The sequence below is a fragment of the Ovis aries genome, chromosome 13 (assembly GCF_016772045.2).
Source record: "Ovis aries strain OAR_USU_Benz2616 breed Rambouillet chromosome 13, ARS-UI_Ramb_v3.0, whole genome shotgun sequence".
NCBI lineage: Eukaryota > Metazoa > Chordata > Mammalia > Artiodactyla > Bovidae > Ovis > Ovis aries.
Genome location: NC_056066.1, coordinates 77607448 through 77632433, shown reverse-complemented (window position 1 = coordinate 77632433; position 24986 = coordinate 77607448). Strand labels below are relative to the sequence as shown.

At 49.2% G+C, this 24986-nt stretch overlaps 1 protein-coding gene across 2 annotated transcripts in view; it reads left to right on the top strand.

Moving 5' to 3' along the window:
• PTGIS (prostaglandin I2 synthase) overlaps positions 1-24986 on the top strand; it is a 64134-nt gene that overhangs the window by 16823 nt on the left and 22325 nt on the right. For both annotated transcript variants that reach the window (XM_027977311.3, XM_027977312.2), the window contains exons 2-5: positions 9787-9910; positions 11812-11990; positions 14749-14892; positions 20152-20303. In XM_027977311.3, the coding sequence (XP_027833112.2) occupies positions 9787-9910; positions 11812-11990; positions 14749-14892; positions 20152-20303 (599 nt within the window). The remainder of the gene's footprint in view (positions 1-9786; positions 9911-11811; positions 11991-14748; positions 14893-20151; positions 20304-24986) is intronic.

Here is a 24986-nt window from a genome sequence, read left to right as displayed (position 1 = left end):
TCACAAACCCTCTGTCCATAGTTCATCAGGCACTCTATCTATCGGATCTAGTCCCTTAAATCTATTTCTCACTTCCACTGTGTAATCATAAGGAATTTGATTTAGGTCATACCTGAATGGTCTAGTGGTTTTCCCTACTTTCTTCAATTTCAGTCTGAATTTGGCAATAAGGAGTTCATGATCTGAGCCACAGTCAGCTCAGAGGTAATACTGACATGATACTGTCCAAGTCATCTGCTGGCGTTTTTCTCCTGGGACCTCCCACTCAAAGGCAAAAAGATATTGGAATTCTTTAGCCAGCGGTATGCAAAAAACTGTATCTTTGAGATCCAAGACTGTAAACCACTTGGCACTGGGTGGGATTTCTCCCAAGATTACATAGGGATTGGGTACTATGGGATGGAGGGGGACTATAGCTTCATTTATGATCTGGAGATCTTGAACCATTCACCAGGTTCCATCTTTTCTCTTTACTTAGAGGATTGGGGTGTTACATGGCGAACTGGTGGGGACCAATAGCCCAAAAGCAAGGAGTTGATTTATTAGGGGCTGTAGTCCCTCCTGAGCCTCTCTTTTGAGGGGATATTGTTTCCGGTTAGGAAACCAAGTGGGATCTTGGAGGACAATGATGACAGGTTCAGCTTGGTGGGCTCGTCCAGGAATCCCCTGGTCCCACACCTGGGGGTTAATTTTGTCTTCCCATAGTTTTTGGTCCCTCTCTATTGAAGGTGTAATGGGTTCTTCAGTAGTAACCAGGAGCCGTAGAGCTGTAGGGGCTGAAAAACTTCCCATCACAAGGGTGGTCTCCAGTTTAGTGAGTATATCTCTTCCCAGTAAGAGAGTAGGACACTCAGGGACCACCAGACACTGGTGGGAAAATATTTGTCCATCCCAGCAACAAAGAAGTGCTCGGGTGAATCTTTTAGTAGTTGCTTTTCCTGTAGCACCCCAAATGGTACAGGTTTGGGAGGAGACGGGTCCGGAGTAGATCAAGACAGAGTAGGTAGCCCCTGTGTCAACCAAGAAATTCTCGGACCTACCTGCCACATCCAGTCGCACCCTTGGCTCCAGCCCCGTGATGGTTATCTGTGACAGGCGGGCTGGCTGGAGCGGGCCGCTTTAGTCCTCTTGAACCATCGTGAGGGTAGGCTTGGCGCTTGACCTTGAGGCTCTTGCGTCCTGAGGGCAGAGTGCCACCCAATGTCCCAGTTGAAGGCATTTGTGGCAAGCCGTTCTAGACTTGTCACGGTTTGGACACTCTTTGGCTCAATGCCCCACCTGTCTACAGATCAGGCATTTGTCTCATGCCTTGTCCTTCAAGGACTCGGGGTTTGCCATAGGGCTTCTCTGGAGGGTGGCCAGCATCTGGGCATGCCTTGTCTCTTTCTTTTTCTCTTTTCCTGGGCCTTGGCCTCCTTCTCCTGTTCTGTTATAAAAGGTATTGGTGGCTGTCTGGACCATCTCATCTAAAGAGGCAGCAGGGTCCTGCTTTTGTAGCTGTTGTAACTTAATTCTGATATCTGATGCACATTGGGACAGGAATTTGTCCTTTAAAATCACCTGTCCCTTGTAACAGTCTAAGTCCAGATTGGTAAACTTTTGGAGTGCCTCTTTTAACCTTTCCAGAAAGGCAATGGGGTTCTCATTGGGCTCCTGAGTTATTGTTGAGACTGGGCACAGTCCCATGAGTAATAGGCTTCCTTCTGTTTCCATGGGTGGACTTCCTTAGGGGTGAGTCTTTCTGAAGCTTATCCTACCCAGAACTGTTGCAACCTGAGAGCCAGGCATCCCTGGGTCAGGATGCAGATCCCCAGGCAGGCTGAGGTGTGACAGCCTCCTAGAGATTGAATCCCCAGGCAGGTCGAGGCATGACGGCCTCCAGAGAGTTGGGTCCCTGGGCAGGTCGAGGCGTGATGACCTCCTGAGACCCCTGGGACTAGCGGATCCCCGAGCAGGTTGAGGCATGACAACCTTTCGAGGACCAGATCCCTAGGCAGGTCAAGGCGTGATGACCTCCTGGGACCTCCTTGGAGTTGGGCGTCCCCAAGATCTCCAGTGTAACCAGTACTGGGTAGGATTAGGGGTTGGATATTATAGAGTATTTCCCTCCCAAGGCCAGGTATTTTCTGGTTGTCTCTCCAGAGGATTGTAGAGGCAACCTTGTGGGTCTGGATGGGGCTCAGGAAAAGAGCATGAAACAGGAGGGAAGGGGGCAGAGCACAACCTTTGAAAGAATGACATTGCACAAGGGTATAATGTAAACCAATTAAAATCAATTGGGTCCAAGATGACAAGTCAAATTCAAGTAAACCTTAATCCCCAATCTGTAAGCCAGCAGACATACCCAGAGGTGGCAGGACAACTCCAAGTGGGTGGTTTCCCAGTGGTTGGGATGATCCTCCCACTGATTAGAATATGAATTCACCCGCTCGCAAAACCTAGCCAGGCCGCATTTCATGGCCAGTACCCTGTAGAATGGGCGCTTTTCTCTGAATCTTAAGTCCACCTCTTATTGCTTTCTCTCTCAATGAATTTTTGCAATGAGACCTCAGAACCTGAGCTTTATTAGGTACCCAAAGCCATTCTGGGTTTTGGTCGGGCTCAAGTCCCGGGAGAACGCTGAAGGACAGGAGGAAAAAGCAGTGGGGAAAACGTGCCAAGGAATCCCCTTCATAGCCCGCTGGAAAATTTGCTAAATATCTGACCGGTGCTCACAATTTCACTGGTCTGATCCTTGGCACAGAGAAGAGAAAGGACAGAAGAACCCCCACCAGCTTGTGTAACAGCTACTGGGGCTCGGCAGATAGCGCCTTTGGGACATGCTGAGGAGAAGCCTCTCCAGAGTCCCTCAATCGTGCCCCCTGCCACCTGCCTGTTTGCGGGAGGTTCGAGGGAACAAGAAACGAGAGATTGTAAAGGAATTAAGATTTCGTTAGGCATGTCCCTCCAGCCATAGGAACAAGGACCTCTTACCTTAACCGGAGGTCTTCTGGGATCTGAGACTGGGCCGCGTGGGCTTTCCGCTGTCCCGGTTTCCAGCACGATGGGCCTTCCCCTGTGCTGGGTCTCTCACCTTCTGCTTCTAGTGCGGGAGCTTTGCTGAGTTGGGCTCCTGCTGTGCTTGGCCTCTTCCACGCAGAGGTTGTTTCAGCCAGGTTACATCCGAGTCACGGCACCATAGATGTCACGCGAGTGTATGTTCCTTGGTTCTTTGTCTCATCACAACAAAGATTTGGAGTGACGGACATTAAAGCCCCCTCGGCGTGTCAGAGCTCTCAGGTCTTGGATAGACCGTGTTATAGCTCTTAGACAAATCAGTGTTACAGCTCAGTGTTACGGCTCTATTTTATTTAGAAGATAGCAGGAAGGTCCATCTTCGAGGCGTGAGGGCACATCGATCCAAAGACACGAGGAGAAGAGTGCCCCACTGCATGGGGGAGAGAGAGAGAGACCTGGCTTTGGCTCCTCTATTTATATGTTTCTCTCTCCCTGGGCCTGTCCTATGTAAATTGGGCCAGCCAGGAGTGTTGTTTGTTTTACCTGAGGTCCTCCTTCAGGTCCTCGGACCTTCTTTTGTTCTATTTTCGTGGGCTTTTCCCTTCCTTGTCTTTTAGCCACCACCATTTTGGACTCCTTTTCCCTATTTTACCTACCTAACAGATGGAACCTGCGTCTCCTTCACTGGCAGGTGGGTTCTGTACCACTGAGGCACCAGGGAAGCCCCCTTGGGGAATGCATAGGACCTGCCATATAGACGATGCACCCAAGAGTCATGTTGGTCCTGCTTCTCAGACCTGCTCCAGCTGTTCCCCGGTTGCCAGGCACCAGGCACTGTTCTGTAACCCACTTCATCTTTGTCACAGCCCGATGTGGTCAGTAGTGTCAACACTCCAGTTTTACAGACAAGGAAACGGGCAGGGAGAAGCAAAGTCTCGTGGCCAGCAAGAAGCAGGGCTGGTTGGAAGCCAGGAGGTGCTCAAGTCGGGCCCCTGACCTGGCCTGTCCCCTCTGAACCCCTGCTCTGGTGCAAAAGTCTCCACTCCTGTGTCCCGTCCTTGGGCTCAGACCTGAGGTGGGCGGGGGCTGGTGCACACTGGGCTCCTCCCACCTGTGCTCTGCCATCCTGGAAACGGAGCCTTCAGGAGAAGCTGGCTCCCAGAGAGATGAGGGGCGAACAGAAGGGTCCTCTGCTGCACCCACTTCAAGTCCCAGAGCCGCCTGCACCTTTGCGAGTCTGCTCAGTGAGGGGCTCAGGGGCAGGGTGGGGGTGGGGAGAGGAAGCGGTGGGTAGGGAGGTGCTTCCTGCTGCCCTGCACCCTCACCCCTGCTGGGGCTTCCAAACTGCCCAGACTCCCACCCTCCAGTCTAGCTAGTCTTGCCATACACCACCTGTCTCCTCGTTTGGGTTATGTTGGGGGACAGTCAGACCAAGGAGGCCAGAGGCCATGGTGGAGGAAGGTAGACTGGGATGGGGAAAAGAATGAAGGGAAGGTGGTCCCCTCTGGTCTGCTGGGCATGGCACCGAAGCCCCCTGTCCTGGGAGTGGGAAAGTCGGAGGCTAGGCCTGGCTTGGTCTCCTGACACATCTTCCTCTTGCGTCTCGCTCTTACAGCCTTTTTGGGGGGCTGGGGGTGTGTTGCGCGGCATGCACCATCTTAGTATCTTAGTTCCCCGACCAGGGATGGAACCTGTGTCCTATGCAGTGAAAGTGCAGAGTCCTAACCACTGGACAGTCAGGGAATTCCCTCTTGCAACCTTTTAAAAGCATAATCACATTACTTCCTAAATCCTATTTCAAACCCTCCAGAGGGTCTCTGGACTGTCCCCTTGGCCACCGGCCCTCCTGGTGCACAGGGTGTCTCCAGCCTTTCAGCCCCACAGTCTCCTCCATTCCAGCCACGTGGGTTCCTGCCACCCTGAGAGCCTCACCCTGTGTGCTCCTACCCCAGGGCCTTTGCACGTGCTGTCCCCTCTGCCTGTAAAGTTCACCCCTCTCTTTCTTCAGGTCTCTAGTCACATGGCACCTCCTTGGAGAGACCCTCCCCGACCACCATCTGTGAACTAGCCCTCTCACTGTATCATATCACCTTCTTTTTTTTCTTTAATGAGATATAGTTCATCTACTATAAGATTCAGTCTTTCAAAACGTATAATGAATTATGTGTTTTTAGTATCGTTTTTAGTATCATCACCGGTGGTGTAGCCATCACCGCTATCTAACTCCAGAGTGTTTTCATTTCTCCAAAAAGAAACCTGGTCCTGATGAGCTGTCCCTCTCCATTCCTTTCTCCCCTCAGACCCTGGAGACCACAAATCTCCTTTCCCTCTCCATTGGTTTGCCTTTTCTGGACATTCCATATAAATAGACTCACACACTGTGTGGCCTTTTGTGTCTGGCTTCTTTTGCTCAGCATGGTGATTGTGAGGTGATTCCACTTTGTGGCAGGAATCCGGATTCCACTCCTTTTCATGACTGCATAATCTTCCACAGCATGAATACACCAGGCTGTGTTTGTCCATTCATCAGTCAGTGGGCATTTGAGTTGGCTCCACTTTGGGGCTATTATGATTAATGTTACTATGAACAATAGTGTGTGTCTTGATGTATGAATGTGGTCCACTGGAGAAGGGAATGGCAAACCACTTCAGTATTCGTGCCTTGAGAACCCCATGAACAGTATGAAAAGGCAAAATGATAGGATACTGGAAGAGGAACTCCCCAGGTCAGTAGGTGCCCAATATGCTACTGGAGATCAGTGGAGAAATAACTCCAGAAAGAATGAAGGGATGGAGCCAAAGCAAAAACAATACCCAGCTGTGGATGTGACTGGTAATAGAAGCAAAGTCCGATTCTGTAAAGAGCAATATTGCATAGGAACCTGGAATGTCAGGTCCATGGATCAAGGCAAATTGGAAGTGGTCAAACAGGAGATGGCAGGAGTAAACGTCGACATTCTAGGAATCAGCAAACTAACAAGGACTGGAATGGGTGAATTTAACTCAGATGACCATTATATCTACTACTGTGGGCAGGAATCCCTCAGAAGAAATGGAGCAGCCCTCATGGTCAACAAAAGAGTCCGAAATGCAGTACTTGGATGCAATCTCAAAAACGACAGAATGATCTCTGTTCATTTCCAAGGCAAACCATTCAATATCACAGTAATCTATGATACTATGCCCCAACCAGTAAAACTGAAGAAGCTGAAGTTGAACGGTTCTATGAAGACCTACAAGACCTTTTAAAACTAACACCCAAAAAAGATGTCCTTTTCATTATAGGGGACTAGAATGCAAAAGTAGGAAGTCAAGAAACACCTGGAGTAACAGGCAAATTTGGCCTTGGAATACTGAATGAAGCAGGGCAAAGGCTAATAGAGTTTTGCCAAGAGAATGCACTGGTCATAGCAAACACCGTCTTCCAACAACACAAGAGAAGACATGTGTCCATGTCTACACATGGACATCACCAGATGGTCAACACCGAAATCAGATTGATTATATTCTTTGCAGCCAAAGATGGAGAAGCTCTATACAGTCAGCAAAAACAAGACCGGGAGCTGACTGTGGCTCAGATCATGAACTCCTTATTGCCAAATTCAGACTGAAATTGAAGAAAGTAGGGAAAACCACTAGACCATTCAGGTATGACCTAAATCAAATCCCTTATGATTATACAGTGGAAGTGAGAAATAGATTTAAGGGACTAGATCCGATAGATAGAGTGCCTGATGAACTATGGACAGAGGGTTTGTGACATTGTACAGGAGACAGGGATCAAGACCATCCCCATGGAAAAGAAATGCAAAAAAAAGCAAAATGGCTGTCTGGGGAGGCCTTACAAATAGCTGTGAAAAGAAAAGAAGCAAAAATCAAAGGAGAAAAGGAAAAATATAAGCATCTGAATGCAGAGTTCCAAAGAGTAGCAAGAAGAGATAAGAAAGCCTTCCTCAGTGATCATCAGTGCAGAGAAATAGAGGAAGACAACAGAATGGGAAAGACTAGAGATCTCTTCAAGAAAATTAGAGATCCCAAGGGAACATTTCATGCAAAGATGGGCTCAGTAAAGGACAGAAATGGTCTGGACCTAACAGAAGCAAAAGATATTAAGAAGAGGTGGCAAGAATACACAGAAGAACTGTACAAAAAAGATCTTCATGACCAAGATAATCACGATGGTGTGATCACTCACCTAGAGCCAGACATCCTGGAATGTGAAGTCAAGTGGGCCTTAGAAAGCATCACTACGAACAAAGCTAGTGGAGGTGATGGAAGTCCAGTCGAGCTCTTTCAAATCCTGAAAGATGATGCTGTGAAAGTGCTGCACTCAATATGCCAGCAAATTTGGAAAACTCAGCAGTGGCCACAGGAGTGGAAAAGGTCAGTTTTCATTCCAATCCCAAAGAAAGGCAATGCCAAAGAATGCTCAAACTACCACACAATTGTACTCTTCTCACATGCTAGTAAAGTAACGCTCAAAATTCTCCAAGCCAGGCTTCAGCAATACGTGAACCATGAACTTCCAGATGTTCAAGCTGGTTTGAGAAAAGGCAGAGGAACCAGAGATCAAATTGCCAACATCCACTGAATCCTCGAAAAAGCAAGAGAGTTCCAGAAAAACATCTATTTCTGCTTTATTGACTATGCCAAAGCCTTAGACTATGTGGATCGCAATATACTGTGGAAAATTCTGAAAGAGATGGGAATTCTAACCTGCCTCTTGAGAAAACTATATGCAGGTCAGGAAGCAGCAGTTAGAACTGGACATGGAACAACAGACTGTTTCCAAATAGGAAAAGGAGTACGTCAAGGCTGTATACTGTCACCCTGCTTATTTAACTTCTATGCAGAGTACATCATGAGAAAGTCTGGGCTGGAAAAAGCACAAGCTGGAATCAAGATTGCTGGGAGAAATATCAATAACCTCAGATATGCAGATGACACCACCCTTATGGCAGAAAATGAAGAGGAACTAAAAAGCCTCTTGATGAAAGTGAAAGGGGAGAATGAAAAAGTTGGCTTAAAGCTCAACATTCAGAAAACGAAGATCATGGCATCTGGTCCCATCACTTCATGGGAACTAGATGGGGAAACAGTGGAAACAGTGTCAGACTTTACTTTTGGGGGGGGCTCTAAAATCACTGTAGATGGTGACTGCAGCCATGAAATTAAAAGATGCTTACTCCTTGGAAGGAAAGTTATGACCAACCTAGATAGCATATTGAAAAGCAGAGACATTACTTTGCCAACAAAGGTCCGTCTAGTCAAGGCTATGGTTTTTCCAGTAGTCATGTATGGATGTGAGAGTTGGGCTGTGAAGAAGGCTGAGCACCGAAGAATTGATGCTTTTGAACTGTGGTGTTGGAGAAGACTCTTGAGAGTCCCTTGGACTGCAAGGAGGTCCAACCAGTCCTTTCTAAAGGAGATCAGTCCTGGGTGTTCTTTCGAAGGAATGATGCTAAGGCTGAAACTCCAGTACTTTGGCCACCTCATGCAAAGAGTTGACTCATTGGAAAAGACTCTGATGCTGGGAAGGATTGGGGGCAGGAGGAGAAGGGGACGACAGAGGATGAGATGACTAGATGGCATCACTGACTCGATGGACGTGAGTTTGAGTGAACTCTGGGATTTGGTGATGGACAGGGAGGCCTGGCGTGCTGCGATTCATGGGGTCGCAAAGAGTCGGACATGACTGAGCGACTGAACTGAACTGAACTGAACTGATGTATGAACATGTGTTTTCAATTCTTTGGGATCTATTGCTGGATCGTATAATCACTCTTCCTTTCAAGAAACTGCCAGTTTCGTTTCTGGAGTAGCTGCACATTGTACATTCCCACCAGAAATATATGAGGATTCCATTTCTCCACATTATTGCCAGCCCTTATTTTCCTTTTTTTGTTTTTACAATGATGGCCATCTCAGTGGATTTGAAGTGGTACCGCATGTTGTTTTGATTTGCATTTCCGCAGTGATTCATGATGTAGGGCGTATTTTTCATGTGCTTACTGGCCATTTGTGTATCTTCCTTGGAGAACTGTCTATGCAGATTCCTCTGTGTATTTTTAAATTGGGTTATTCGTTTTGTTCGTTGCCATGCTCGCCAACCTCATCCTCTCTTGGTGGACATGACAGGAAGTGTGAGATGACCAGGACCCTGGTCCTTGCTGGCTTAAACAGAGAGAGAGCTCTGTATCCTTATACACCTGCAGGGAGATGACCACCTTGATTGGACCCCCTGATATGTTGCAACATCAACTGGTTCCCCAGCTTCTACTCTCAGCCCCGTGTGGTCAATTCCCTAATCAGCAGTAAAAGGAATCTTGTAATAACCTGAGCCCAATCCAGTCCCTCCTCTGCTCCCACGTCACTTAGAGAAAAAGCTAAAGACCCCAGCGTTGCCTGCAAGACTCCATGTGGTCTGGCCTCTGTTACCACCCTGGCTCAACTTCCGCTATTTCTTGCTTCTGCCAATCCAGCCACACTGGCCCCCTCACTGTTCTTCGAACACACCAGGCATGATCCAACCTCAGGGCCTTTGCTCTTGCTCTCTCTGCCTGGGAGCTCTCCTTCTAGCCATCCATGTGGCTCCCTCCCTCTCTGCCTTCAAGTCTTTGATCAAATGTCTCCTCAGGGAGGCCTTGTTGTTGTTCAGCCACTAGGTCATGTCCCACTCTTCGTGACACCATGGACTGCGGCGCCCCAGGCTTCCCAAGGTCTCAGCACTGCACTGTTTATCTTCTTCTCGGCTTTATCCAATGGTGACAAGTGCCATGACTTCTGCAGGCGACCTGGCGAGCCTCCCCTGGACCTGGGCAGTATCCCCTGGCTGGGCCACGCCTTGGAGTTTGGAAAAGATGCTGCCGGCTTCCTCACTAGGATGAAGGAGAAGCATGGTGACATCTTTACTGTAAGTGCCTCTTGGGAAGGAAGGGGATGAGCAACTGGACCAGGTGTACCTGCTGTTTACTGATTTCTTCAATATCCATCCATATGCTAACTGTCCAGTGGTCCAGCCAACCTTCTGTATGCCTATCCAACTGTATATCCAACACTCACCTAACACACATCCCTTCATTACCCCTCCAGCATCTTCCCAACACCCAGCTATGCATTCAAGATCTATCAAGTGCATGTACATTCATCTAACTGACCTCTATCCATTCATTCAACTTCCATCTATCACATATCCACCCATCCAACATCTTATCCTCCTGCCTCTCTGCCCAGTATCTAAGCAGCCTTCTTCCATCTTAGTATCTATCTAGTATTCATTCGTATATTCCATTTCCATCAAACCTCTATCCACCTTTCTAAACATCTATCCATTATCTCTCTATTCATGTATTTGTCATCCAATCCTCCATCTGCCTACTCAGATTTATCTGGTATTCTTCCACTCATGGACCCAGAATCCCTCCACCCTCCATCCACAGATTCAATTTCCACCAGCTTCCATTCTTCTGCTTACCTGCCCACGCTGCCATTCATCTGCTGCCGCCACCCAGCATTCAATTATCCATCCTTTCAACATCCAGTGTCTGTCCGCTTCATACACGTCTATTTATATCTCTCTCCATCCACCACTTCAGCATCCCAACAGTCACCTGATCCGTCCACTTCCATGTATCCTTCTAACTTTCATCTATCCAGCATTCTCCTTTCAATCTGTTGATCCAATGTCCACTTAGCACCCTTCCATCTGTCTACCCAACATGCATTCATACATTTAGTTTGCAACCAACTTGTAGCCACCCATCCATCCATCTTTCCATCCAGTGTATATTCAGTGATCTGTCCTTCCACTTATCCACCCATCTAACTATCCATCCAGTAGCATTTTTTTTCTTGGGTATTGGGCCTGCATTTTATAAGAATTCGATTAACATGACTCATGGACCACATTTTGAAAACAGGGCCCAGACAGTGGGTGGTTACAGCTGTGACACCCTCCACCGACCTCTGAGGGGAAATACCCTTACCTTTGTTGACTACAAGATCACAGTTCTCCAGTTTCCTTCCCATCTTGAGTAGTGTGTTATATACAGAGTTCAGCCCCCCAAGAAGTAGATAGTGCTTTCACATCCACTAGCATTTACCCAACAATATCCTTCCTTCCTTCCATCCACGTGCGTGCGCACACGCACACACACACACACACACACACACACACACACACACACCCCTGTAATGGACCCACTACCATTTATCCACCAACATTCTTTCATCCATCCATCCATCCATGTATTCATCCACCCAGTTCATCCATTTGTCCACCACTCTTTCTGTCCTTAACCCATTCATACATTCACCCACATGAACGTATAATGTATCCACCAGCATTTATCTACCAACATCATCCATCCCTCCATCCATCCATCCTTCCATCCTTCCATCCATCCAGTCCCTCCACCTGTGATACACACAGGTCCATCTGCTGCCTTCTATGGACAGACTGTCTTCTGGCTTCTGGAAATACAACAACTAAGACAACCAAGGCAGATGCTTACAAGTGAGGTAGTTAAGAGCATAAACTCTAGTGCAAAAAATTGCTGAATCCAAGTCCCAGCTCTGCCCCTTCTCAGCTATGTCATCTCGGGCACAATTTGTGCCCTCTCTAAGCCTCACATGTCAGCTTTAAGTGGGTAAATGATAGTCCTTGCCTCCCAGGGTGGTTGTGAGGGTAGATGAGGGGACCTTGTCTGTAACGTACTTGGTGGGGCCAGCGCCTGGCACAGGGAAGCCCTCGGTCCCTGGGAACCGATGTTGCACACGGCTATGCTCCTCGCTCCATCCCCACCCGCTCCCCAGGTGCTGGTGGGCGGCAGGTACATCACGGTCCTCCTGGATCCCCACTCCTACGACGCGGTGGTGTGGGAGCCCCGCAGCAGGCTGGACTTCCACGCCTACGCCGTCTTCCTCATGGAGAGGATTTTCGACGTGCAGCTTCCACATTATAACCCCGGTGATGAAAAGTCCAAGATGAAACCGTGAGTGGCCTCAGACAGCACCCGATGGGTGGGCCAGGGTGGGCAGTCGGCTTCTACCTGTGTGGTTCAAGTCCTGCATGGGCTGAACCACTCTCCACAACAGGTGTCCAGTAAAGACATTTCGTTCTGGACTTCCCTAGCGGTCCAGTGGTTAAGACTCCTTGCTGGAATGCAGGGGACATGGGTTCAATCCCTGGTTGGGGACGATCCCACATGCCTTGTGGTGTGACCAAAAAAAAAAAAAAAAAAAAGATGTTTTGTTTTGAGAAAACAAAAACAAGGCAAAAAACAAAATGCAGGGAATTGAAATGAAGAAGAATTCTTTCCTTTTCAAGAGGCAGGGCTGATTTTTAGTAGAAGACTGGGGTTGGTGTCAGCCAGACATGGATTCAAATCCCAGCTTTCCCACTGCTTATCTTTGTGACTTTGGGCAAGTCACCCACCCTCTCTGAGCCTCTGTTTCTGCATCTGTCAAATGGAGGTAGTAGGGTGATTAATGTTTTTGAGTCCATACTCTGTGCTGGGCATCATATGATCTCATGAGACTTCCTAGCAATTCTGAAGGGTAATTTATGGCCCCATTTTATAGATGAGGACACGGGGGCTCAGAGAAGAGAAGCAACTTGCCTGAGGTCACACAGCAGGTCCCAAAACATAAAGGATGTTCACATCGACAAAAGGACCTGTGAGCACATCTGCTGTCTTCACTTACATGCTGGACATTGTCTTAGATTCACAAGCACAGAATGACACCAATTTGCAACCCCAGGGACTGTAGCCCACCAGGCTCCTCTGTCCATGGGATTGTCCAGGCAAGAGTACCAGAGTGGGTTGCCATTTCCTTCTCCAGGGGATCTTCCCGACCCAGGGATCGAACCCAGATATCCCGCATTATAGGCAGACGCTTTGCCCTCTGAGCCACCGGGGACGTCTGGTGGCTTCCCTTTGAAGACATCTGCCAAATGCCAGGTGTTTTGATAGGCACGTGTTCATATCTGTGCAGCAGCCTTAGAGGTAGTTATTTTTTTAATCCATATTCTACAGATGAGGAAACTGAGGGTCAGAGAAGTGACATGACATACCCAAGTCAACTACTAGCAAGTGGCAGCCCTGGGATTTGAACCCGGGTCTGCTGTGTCCACAGCCCATTCTCCTCCCCACGAGATACTGAGGAGAAAAGACTGCATCTGCGCCTCAAGAGTGCATACGGCCTGGCGGTCATCTTTAGAAAGAGTCACCTCCTGGAGTCAGGAAAAGCATCTAGGGGTCTGGGTTTTGCAGGACCGCTAAAGCTGAGGAGAGGCCAGCATCATAAGGTGAATATTGATGAGAGGCAGTACTCAGTCTGACCTTGGCTTTGTGGAGCAGATTTTAGGAGTATTCCTGAGCCTGAGTGTCCTGGATCCCGCTATTCCAACGGTCCCTTTAGCAACAAGAGTCCACAGTTAGTTCACTGCATGCTATCCCCTGACCCAGGGAAGATCCCAGGTTCCTCCAGTGTCTGCTCCCAAGAGCTTCTGGGCTTTTCTCACAAGCTGGCATGAGGTCCTCTGGGCATGGCTGCTGCACCTGTCAATGACCACAGTCCCCACTGAGGACTCACGCTTGGAGTAGGGTGATCAGTGTTGATCGCTGAGCCAGCTGCCAGGTGCTGAGCACTGTGTTAAGCCCTTTAACATATTGTCTCACGGGGTGATGTCTATTGTTTTTCCAGTAATGAAACATCCAAAAGCTTTTATTATCTGGAAGTTCACAAAACCCCCCTGGAAGTTTTCCCATCTTGAATTCTCAAAAAAAAAGAAAAACAACAACAACAACCAGGGGCTTGCTCTATCTAAAGGGATCTATCCTATTTCCAAACAGCAGGAGGCGACAGAGAGCTGGAGCACCTGATTGTGACATTAGTACTGTTCTCGTTGTTGTCACCAGGTGGCGCTGTTGAACACTGGCTCTGCACCACCCCGTGGACTCTTCGCTTGACGCAGTGGTCTAGGTTCTTGCAAACTGTAGAGGGGCCTTAAACTTAGATAGAAGACCTCATCTTTCCCAGCTTCTAATCATATGCTCAGTCATGGCTCAATGTTGAATGTTGTGGAGGCTCAGTACAGAGAGGCTTCTAGCGTCAGCCACACATTCTCCCAGAACTGGTCCTCTCCGCAGAATCCTAGGTACATACATAACGAGACCAGATCACCAGCCAAATTCCCTTACTCTGCATGTAGCCTTCACTCGGAGTCATGTCTTATCAGCAGTCCTTGGTTGGGGACACTTTATCCAAACAGATCTCCCTAACTTTGGATCTCAAGGAGAAATGGTTGGTTTCTTAATTATAACTCTTCTGTAAGTCTATGGGCTCCTTATCTAAGCAGGGACGACTATCATGGTTGAGCATTCGGACTCTGGAGACGGGCAGATCAGGGTTTCAGTCTCAGCTCTATCACTTACTGTCTGAGTGACCCTGGGCAAGTCACTGTCTTCTCTGTCCCTCAGTCTCTCCATCTATAAAGTGGGTATCATAACAGTAACTGCTATCCCTCGTGTGGTCAGAAGATGAAGTGAGATCATTGTGCTTGGCACAATAAATAGTAACTCTTGCTGTTGTTGACAGTGATAGAAATAATAATATCATTCTGTTTAAGCTGGTCATCCAAAGAGGACGGGAGCCCTGGGACTCTTGAGGTCTGGGGAAGGAGGTGCTTGTGTGCATATAGATATATTTTTGGAAGCTACACTCTCACTCCTTTGCTCCTTGCCCCAGGACTCTCCTCCACAAAGAACTGCAGGCGCTCACAGATGCCATGTATACCAACCTCCGCACTGTCCTGCTGGGTGACACCATGGACGCGGGCAGTGGCTGGCATGAGATGGGGCTCCTCGAGTTCTGCTACAGCTTCCTGCTCAGGTGAGCCCAGCACTCTGGACCGCCGTGAATAGTGGCCAAGGGGACCAAGAGGACTTTATGGGTGCAGAAGCAGTTTGGGATGCTCCAAAGCCAAGGCTGCAAGATGACATTTTGTACCTGGGACTCCGAGTGGTCGCCTGGTCCTCAGCCTATGGGCCATAAAGGAGACACAGGCCAGGAAAGGGGCCTTGCTGGTTACCCAGATGCTTGGAAAAGAGGGCCAGTGTGACTGGAGCCTAATGAGCTGAGGAGATGGGGCAGGGCAATGAGGATGAAGTTGGCAGAAACCAGGTCTCATAGAACCTCAAAGCTTCTAAGTAAGATGAGAGACATTGGGGGTGTAAGCAGGGGACGTGACACTATTGGACTTAGAACTGTTTTTCTGAATATTTATTTATTTCTCTGGCTGTGTTGGGTCTTAGCTGTGCACGTGGGGTCTTCATTGCTTCATGCAGGATCTTCACTGTGATGTGCAGGCTCAGTAGCCCCATGGCATGTTAGCTCCCCAGATCTTAGTTCCCCAACCAGGGAGCAAACCTGTGTCCCCTGCATTGGAAGGCGGGTTCTTAGCCACTGGACCACCAGTGAAGTCCTGGACTTAGAGTTTTAAAAGCTCTCTTTGTCTGCCAGATGGAGACTGGATCGTAGTTTGGGTGGGTAACAACAAAAGAGAGGCCGGGGGACCTGTTAGAAGGCTGCTGTAGCTGCCCAGGTGAGAGGATGGCGCTCTGGACTAGGCTGTGGGGAGAACGGGGGCAGCTTTGGGCTTCCTGATAGCGCAGTAGGTAAAGGATCTGCCTGCAATACAGGAGACCCTGGTTCAATTCCTGGGTTGAGAAGATCCCTTGGAGAAGGGATAGGCTACCCACTCCAGTATTCTTGGGCTTCCCCTGTGGCTCAGCTGGTAAAGAATCTGCCTGCAATGCAGGAGACCCTAGTTCGATTCCTGGGTCAGGAAGATCCCCTGGAGAAGGGAAAGGCTACCCACTCTGGTATCTTGGCCTGGATAATTCCACGGACTGTATAGTCCATGGGGTTACAGAGTTGGACACGACTGAGGGATTTTCACTTTCACTTCACTCTGGGGGATGAGGTTGATGGGACCTGCTGAGGGACTTGATGGTCTGATGGATGGAGGAATATGGCCACAGGTAGTGAGGAAAAGAGAGTCAGTAAGGACAGTGCGTTAATTTTTGGTGGCACCATTAATGACCAGCACCTCATAAAAGCAAGACATTTCAACCGCTCGAAAAAATTACAGCAACACAGTTTCAGAATAAAGGACAGGCGTTTCCTGACACATATGAGTACCCTGGGACGTTTATGATGCACGTGTACATGTAGGCTCAATGGGTGCTAATCATTTAATCTGCACAATAGCTCTATGAAGCAGGTGCCTCAGAAACCCCATTTGATGGATGAGAAAACTAAGGCCTGGAGAGCCTAGGTCATTTGCCCAGAATCTCACAGCTGGGGCCCTGGGAGGGCTGGCTGCAGAGCCTACACCCTCAAGCACAACCCTTGCTGGGTTCACTTTTTCTCATTTCACCCTGGACTGGTGCAGACACCTTCAAGTGCTGTGACTGGTCTGGGTGATGCTGGTCTGGTCCACCCTGTCATCATATGGTGGGGAGACTGAGGTCCAGAGAGGCTCTCCAAAGCAAGATCACAGTGGGGAGCCCCTGGATCTCCTGGTTCCTGCCATCCTGTATGCTTGTGAGGGCAGAGAAGTCAGAGGAGAAGCTGAGGCTCTGGGGGAGGTAGGGGCCGTGTGGTGGCAGCTGGGTCTGTTTCAGTTCAGTTCAGTTGCTCAGTCGTGTCTGACTCTTTGTGACCCCATGAACCGAAGAATGCCAGGCCTCCCTGTCCATCACCAACTGCCGGAGTCTACCCAAACCCATGTCCATTAAGTCAGTGTTACCATCCAACCATCTCATCCTCTGTCATCCCCTTCTCCTCCTGTCCTCAATTTTTCCCAGCATCAGGGTCTTTTCCAGTGAGTCAGCTCTTTGCATCAGGTGGCCAAAGTATTGGAGTTTCAGCTTCAACATCAGTCCTTCCAGTGAACACCCAGGACTGATCTCCTTTAGGATGGACTGGCTGGATCTCCTTGCAGTCCGAGGGAGTCTTTTGTTTAGGACCGTGGTAAGAGCAGGCTCAGTGCCGGGGGCAGGTTTAAGTGGATTCCTGTGTTTTCAAGGCCTGACCCCTGGCTGCAGCTTCTGCCTCCAGGCTTGGCAGCAGCCTCCCGCCTTTCCATAGCCACCTGCAGCCCCTGGGGCAGTGGGCGAGCTGGACAACAGGTGCACTGACGGGGAGGCATGTCTTCACGGAGCCCAGCTCACGGGATCCTGCCTGTCCTGTGTGTACCCCAGCCCCTCTCAGTCCCATCCAGAGTTCGGACTTTGATTCCTCTGGGGTCACCTCACCAGCCTCCTTGCTGAGCAGGCCAGACACGCTCCCGCCTCAAGGCCTTTGCAGTTTCAGTTCCCTTGCCCAAGAATGCTGTTCTCTACACGTCTGCACGGCTCCTGCCTCCCTTCATTCAAGTCTCGTCTCAAGGGTTATCTCCTCAGGGAGGCCTGTCCTGACCCCTCATTTACTATGATGTCCCCGGGGCTTCCCAGGTGGCTCAGTGATAAAGAGTCCATCTTCCAATGCAGGAGACGCAGGTTTGATCCCTGGGTCGGGAAGATTCCCTGGAGGAGGAATTGGTAATCCTCTCCAGTATTCCTGCCTGAAAAATCCCATGGCCCGAGGAGCCTAGGGGGCTACATCCAAGGGGTGGCAAATAGTCGGACATGAGTGAGGGAGTGAGCACACAGACCTCGTATTCCCAGCGTTATTCCAGCTTTTTCTGTCTGGCCCCTAGCGCCACCTACGGGCCAAACATGTATTTACAGGTCATGTAATCACTTCCTGCCTGTCTTCAGCTGTTAGGTTTTATTTAAAAGCGAAGGAGCCTTAGAAAGGGTGTCACGTCCACAGTGTGAAATCTCATGGTTCTTCCTGCTTTTCTTTTTTTTTCTCTTTTCTTTTTTGGAGGGTTTTTTTTTTTTTCATTGCCTATTTTTGGTAGAAATTTTATCTAAGGAACTAGTTTTCTGCTTTAAGAAAAAAAAAAACAAACCAACACCAGTACAAGTAGGATGACAAATGGTGACAGGCGTTTAACTGCCGTGTCACAGAGACCTCAGGGCCGGGGAGGACCGTGTGACTCTGCCAGCTCGTTCCCGTCTGAGAGGGGTGGCAGTGTCTCCACTCCTGCCCGGGGCTGCCAGGCAGGACTGCAGGCTGCCAGTGGCCAGACTCTCCCCTTTCTCAAGACGAGATGGAGGGGGAAATTCAGATTTTGTGTTCAGTTCAGTTCAGTCGCTCAGTCGTGTCCGACTCTTTGCAACCCCATGGACTGCAGCACGCCAGGCCTCCCTGCCCATCACCAACTCCCGGAGTTCACTCAAACTCATGTCCATTGAGCTGGTGATGCCATCCAAGATTTTGTGTGAATTTCCCCAAATGTTTAAACATGCATTCAGTTTGTTTTTAGGAAAACACGATTAACCAAACCAAACACATTTCTGGACTGAATCCAGGCTGTGGGCTGCACCTTTACTACTTCTGCCGTAAGGGGACTGAGGGCGTTTGTCTGGAGATGAGGACCCAGGGCTTACACGTTTGGAGGAGAAGGAGCAGGGAATTCCTTCCGGGCTGATGCAGCGGTATCAGTGGGGCCCGGAGGTAGACTCTGGAGGGACCTCGTTCCAGCCGCTCTGAAGGAAGGGTTGCTTCCTCCTAGTCCAGTGGGATGGGCAGGTCTTGAACTTGCCATCTCTGGGGGACGTGGAGGCTAAGATGGGAGGAGGGGAGGGGAGTGGGATGCAGGGAAAAGGTAGGAGAACAGCTCGGATAACTGAGCTCAGAATCATGGTGGCCCTGTATTTTCTTCTAAGATCAGTGTTCTTGGGATTGTGTTCTAGCTATCCATCCATCCACCCATCCTCCCATCTACCCAGTCTCCCTCCCTCTTTCCCATCCATCCATCCACCCATCCACCCATCCATTCATCCATCCACCCGTCCTCCCCACCTCCATCCCATCCATCCACCCATCCATTGATAGAACGTTCATTGAAGACTTATTGCACATCTGCACTGTAAATGAGGGGTTAAGTGGGGACTAGACAGGCGTCTCTCAGCCCCACCCCCCTCATCCCTGCTTCCATCCTCTCCTCGGGAGAATCCCTGACCTGGGCGATCCAGGGACTTAGGAGAAGCTGCGGGAGGCTGGTCAGGGCCTCTCAGTGTCTCTCTCAGAAGTCCTGGCCCCTCTCACCACGTGGAAAAGGTGAAAACCTGTGGTTTCCCTCCCAGGACTGAGGCCGGTGGGGCTGGGCTCCTGGAGCTTTGAAAGGGAAAACTTGGGTGGTGGAGACATTTCCTCTGGGAGCATTCCTGCGGGCAGTATGAATGTGTGTGTGTTGTGTGTACGGTGTGTGTGTGTGCACGCACATACTCACACGAGGGCTTACACTTGCTCTTGTGTCTCATCCTCTCTCCCTGCTCCCGCACCAGCCCCTGGCCCTCTCCTGCTCAGGCGCCTCCCCCCCGCCCCTCCCCCGCCTTCCCACGTTGACGGCCAGCCCTGTGTGACGGGCTCTGGCGACTCCCAGGCCACTCCAGCCCAGCACCTGGCAGTCCTCGGACGCAGCCGTGGCTGCTGCCTTGGCCCCAGGCCTTCGCCTGGGCTGTGCCCTCTGCCAGAACCCCTGTCGCCCGCTTATGCTGCAGGTTCCAGCTCAGATCCTGCCTCCTCCAAGGAGCCTGCCCTGACTTCCTCTCCAGGGGCAGGAGCCCCTTTTCCTGACCCAGGGCCCCCATCTCGCGCTTCCACCTGCTCTGCTTACTCGCTTCCAGCAGCGCATCCGCGCTCCTTCTGGCGGCAGAGGTTGGCTCTTCCCTGCGCCCTGGACCCCGCCCTCTGCCCATCCTGCCGCTTAACGGAAAGAGCGCTCCTCCCTCGCTCCCGCGTTGCGCCTCCCTCCGAGCCCCGGCTGGCCCACGACTCCTCCGCTCCTCTGTCGTGAGGGTTTTGTGTGTTTGCCTCTCTGCTGACTCTCTGGCCCAGAACTGTCCCTGGCACAGGGTAGGAAAACCTGGTACTCCCCAGGGGTACGAATGAAGAAGAGCTTGTAGGCCGCCCTGAGAGCTCAGCTGGGACCATTCAGAGACGGCCTGCTGACCCTCTGCTTGCCGCCCCCAGAGCCGGCTACCTGACCCAGTACGGCGTCGAGGCACCGCCGCACACCCAGGAGAGCCAGGCCCGGGACCGCGTCCACTCAGCCGACGTCTTCCACACCTTCCGCCAGCTTGACCTGCTGCTCCCCAAGCTGGCACGTGGCTCCCTGTCAGCGGGTAAGCACCGCGGGGTCTTCCGTGAGCTGTGGGGCTGGCACAGGGGCCCAGAGAGGGAGTCCACCCTCAAGCCGAAGGATCATAGACGACACGAGAAGGAAAACATTCTAATGCTTTTTGAGGTGGTGAGGTCCCCGTCCTGCGGGAGGTATGTAAGAGCGCACTGGTGGGGAGGCAGGGCCTGGACTAGGGCTGGGGTTCCTGTTGGAAATTCTGAAACAGCACATCCGGAGTGGGGCTTGGGGACCTTTGTGTGTGTGTCTTTCCTTTCCAGGTTTAAGATTTAATTTGCTTTAAAAATTCTTTTCTTGTTTTCTTTAGAAACTCTTATAAGTACTTTATGCTGGTTATAAGAACTTCAAGCCAAATAGAATAACTTAGAGGGAATAATAAAAGAGTCCTCCACCTCCTCCTCATCCCGGTCTACCACTTCCCTTCCCCTCCACAGAGGTGACCTTTATTCCTAGCGTGGAGAGTTTTCTCTAAACACACACACAGAATTCTTTTTTTTTTTGATTGAGGTATATTTTATATACAGGAAAGCACACAGTCCTAAATGCACAGCTGAGAGATAAATCTAAACTTTCCATGCCCTGTCCCAGTCAGTATCCACCCCCTAGAGTCAGCCACTGCATGGATTTCATCCGCCTCGGCTGGTTTTACCTGTTCTTTCCTCTAAAAAGATTCATGGAATATGTGTACTTGGATGTCTGGCTTTTTTCACTCAACTTTATGTCTGTAAGATTCATGGAGATTGTTGTACGTGTCTGTGGTTTCTTTTTCGTTGCTCTGCAGTATTTCATTGGAGTAATAATCGCAATTTGTTACATGTTCCTGGTGAGGGGCACCTGGGTGGCTTCCAGCGTGTGGCTGTGAATTAGGCGGTTGTGTGCGTTCTTGTCCGTGTCTTTCTGAGCGCAGATGCCTTCATTTCTCTTAGCGTTTAGCCCTGTGCTTTTGTAACGTCGGTGTAGCACTCTGGAGCAATTGTTGTGCTACAGAGTTTTCACTGAGCTCCTCATCTAGAACTTCCCACGTGGGTTTACAAAAACCCACTGCCTTCATTTTCATGGCTACAGAGGGGAATCAATATCGGTAGAAAGCTTCCTGCTGCATTCAGGGCATCAGGCTCATAGGAACCCCTGGGATTCAGTCCCCCCCAGCCACTGTGTCTCAGACTTCCCCAGGGAGAAGAGTCCTCTCCGGCCCTTGTTAATAAGTCTCCAAGCGCCATGCCAGTTCTTTTGATTTGAATGAGCTTCCCTGGTGGCTCAGAGGGGAAATAATTTGCCAGCAATGTAGGAGTTGTTCAGTCACTCAGTCGTGTCTGACTCTTTGTGACCCCATGGACTGCAGCACGCCAGGCTTCCCTGTCCTTCACCCTCTCCCGGAGCTTGCTTAAACTCATGTCCATCAAGTCGGTGATGCCACCCAGCCATCTCATCCTCTGTCCCCTTCTCCTCCTGCCTTCAATCTTTCCCAGCATCAGGGTCTTTTCCAATGAGTCAGCATCAGGTGGCCAAAGTATTGGCGCTTCAGTTCCAGCATCAGTCCTTCCAGTGAATATTCAGGACTGATTTCCTTTAGGATGGACTGGTTGGATCTCCTTGCAGTCCAAGGGACTCTCAAGAGTCTTCTCCAACACCACAGTTCGAAAGCATCAGTTCTTCGGCGCTCAGCTTTTTTCACAGTCCAACTCTCACATCCATACATGACTACTGGAAAAACCATAGCTTTGACTAGACAGACCTTTGTAGGCAAAGCAATGCAGGAGACCAGGTTCGATCCCTGGGTCGGGAAGATCCCTTGGAGAAGGGCATGGCAACCCACTCCAATATTCTTGCCTGGAGAATTCCATGGGCAGAGGAGCCTGACGGGCTACAGTCCGTGGGGTTGCAAAGAGTCAGACAGGACTGGGCGACTGACACTTTCACTTTCTTCAGGAAGACTGGGACATGCATTTTTGACAAGTTCCTGACCACTCAGCCATGGGAAGGTGGAGAAACACTGTGTCCTGGTCTCAGAAACTTGCAGCAAGACCCGGATTTGAATCAATACTTTGCTTCTTCCTTGCTGGTGATTTAGGGCAAGTTACTTAACTTCTTTTTGCTCTGGGTCTTCTCTTTGGAGGGGCAGTTGAAGGCAGTGGTTAAGACAGACTCTGGGTTCAGGTGGCTTGAAGTGGTTTACTGGCTCTTATGTAGTTTCTCGGTGCCTCAGTGATCCCATCTGTAAAATGGAGAGAACAGTAGGATCTTCCTAGAAGGTGGCTGTTAGGACTAGCTGAGGTAATAAGAAAAAAAAAACATTATTTGTTGAGCAGTTTCTTTGTGCCAGATACCAGGTTGAATACTGTGTCATTCAAAGCTTACAACAGTGCATGACCCCATTTCCTTTATTTATATATTAATATTTTGAAAAATCAAACTTTAACACATTATATTATTTAAGTTAAAACAAACAAACATAGGGGACTTCCCTGGTGGCCCAGTGGATAAGAATCTGCCTGCCAGTCCTGTCTGACTCTTTGCAACCCCACGGACTGTAGCCCGTCAGGCTCCTCTGCCCATGGAATTCTCCAGGCAAGAATATTGGAGTGGGTTGCCATGCCCTTCTCCAATGCCTGGTCTGGGAAGATTCCACGTGCCTTGGAGCAAATAAGCCTGTGTACCACGACTACTGAGCCCTCGCCCCAGAGCCCGCACGCTGACCCACTGAGCCCCTGACAGCAGCTGCTGAAGCCCGCTCGCCTAGAGCCTCTGCTCCACAGCAAGAGAAGCCACCGCAGTGAGACGCCCGAGCGCCACAACAAAGACTAGTGCTTGTCGCAGCTAGAGAACGCCCGTGCAAAGCAACGAAGCCTCAGTGAAGGCAGAAATAACAATATAACAAAAGTAAGATAAGTAAACATTTAAAGTTATATACATATAAAAAAGAAAGAAACACAGGAACTTCCCTGGTGGGTCTAGGGGCTGAGCCTCTGTGCTCCCAATGCGGGGACCGGGTTTGATCCCTGGTCAGGGAACTAGGCCCCACATGTCTCAACCAAGAGTTCACATGCTGCAGCAGCCCTCGTGTCACAACAAAAACTGAACATCCCGTATGCCACAGTGAAGACCTGACACAGCCACATAAATATGTTTTCAAAAAGAAACACATTCTTGTGATACATGTAGACAGGAAAAAGAAATAATACTCTTCCAAACCCATCTTCCTATGGAAACCAGTGTTAACATGCTGATACATCCCTTCTGTGTTTTGTAGGAATACTCTATTTAAAAAATGGAGACAAATATATATATCTGAAGTGTTACTGTGCGTATTTACAAAAAGGGATTATATTTATTATCTACAACTTAATTTTCTAATCTAACAACATAGCTGCACAATCTCCCTTGTTAATTCAAACATCTTCTAGAGGCATTAGCCAATGCAATTAGATAAGGGAAATCAATTACCGATATAATAATGAATAAAGAAAAAATAAAAGTATCCCTATTTGCAAGTGATCTGATACTATACTCAGAAAACCCCAGAAAATCTATAAAATTAACTCAAGCATACTATATATATATATACATATATATATATATACACACACACACTGCATAGCAAAGCAGAAGGATGTGAAAATCAACATAAAAAATCCAGACATCCTTCTGGCTCTTTCAGGTCACTATTTAGACGGCCACCCCCTCCAAAGGATATTTATAATTGTTTCCTTTTTGTGTGTGTGACTGTTATAGCACTTCATTGTACTTGTTATCTCTTCTACAATCTGGTGATTTTATTTTTCTCTAACAGTTTCCTGGAAGTGGGTTTGCCAGGTTAAAGGGCATACACATTAAAATTTTTATTAGCTGTTGCTGTATCTTTTACAAAACCATGGAGCAATTCATACGCCTACCCAAAGGGAAGGCGTCTGCTCATTCCTCACCAGATTTTATCAGTCTTTCCAATGGTTTGCCAGTCTAATGGGCAGAAGTGGGTAATTGGTCGTTTTAATTTGCATTTTCCCACAACCTTGTGAGCATGCAGTTATGAGTCTTTAAATCCTTACTAATCTGATGGGCAAAAAAGGGCATCTGGCTTTATGGGCATTTCATCCTGTGATGAAAAAACATGTTTTAGTGTTACCAGCCATTGCTTTTCCTCTTTGTGAGTTGCTTGTTCATGATTCGTAATGTGTTTTTTGAGACAGCTCCTTATCTTATTGAATCCTGACATCGTGCAATCGCTAAGTTGTGTCCAATTCTTTGCGACCCCACAGACTGTAGAATGCTAAGCTTCCCTATCCTTCACCATCTCCTGGAGTTTGCTCAGACTCACGTTCATTGAGTTGGTGATGCCATCCACCATCTCATCCTCTGTCGTCCCCTTCTCCTCCTGCCCTCAATCTTTGCCAGCATCAGGGTCTTTTCCAATGAGTCGGCTCTTTGCATCAGGTGGCCAAAGTATTGGCACTTCAGCATCAGCCCTTCCGACGAAAGTTGGTATTATTAAACGCTTTCTCCAGGTAAAGAAACTGAGGCTCAGAGAAGTGAAGTCATTTTTCATAGACACAGAGCTGGTAGGTGGCAGAGCAGCAAGATAGAAGCTTGATCTGTTTGATTGCGAAATCGAGTGCACGGATGGCACTGATTGCTTCTCCAGGGAAGAGTGGTTTCTCTGTTGCTGTTTCTT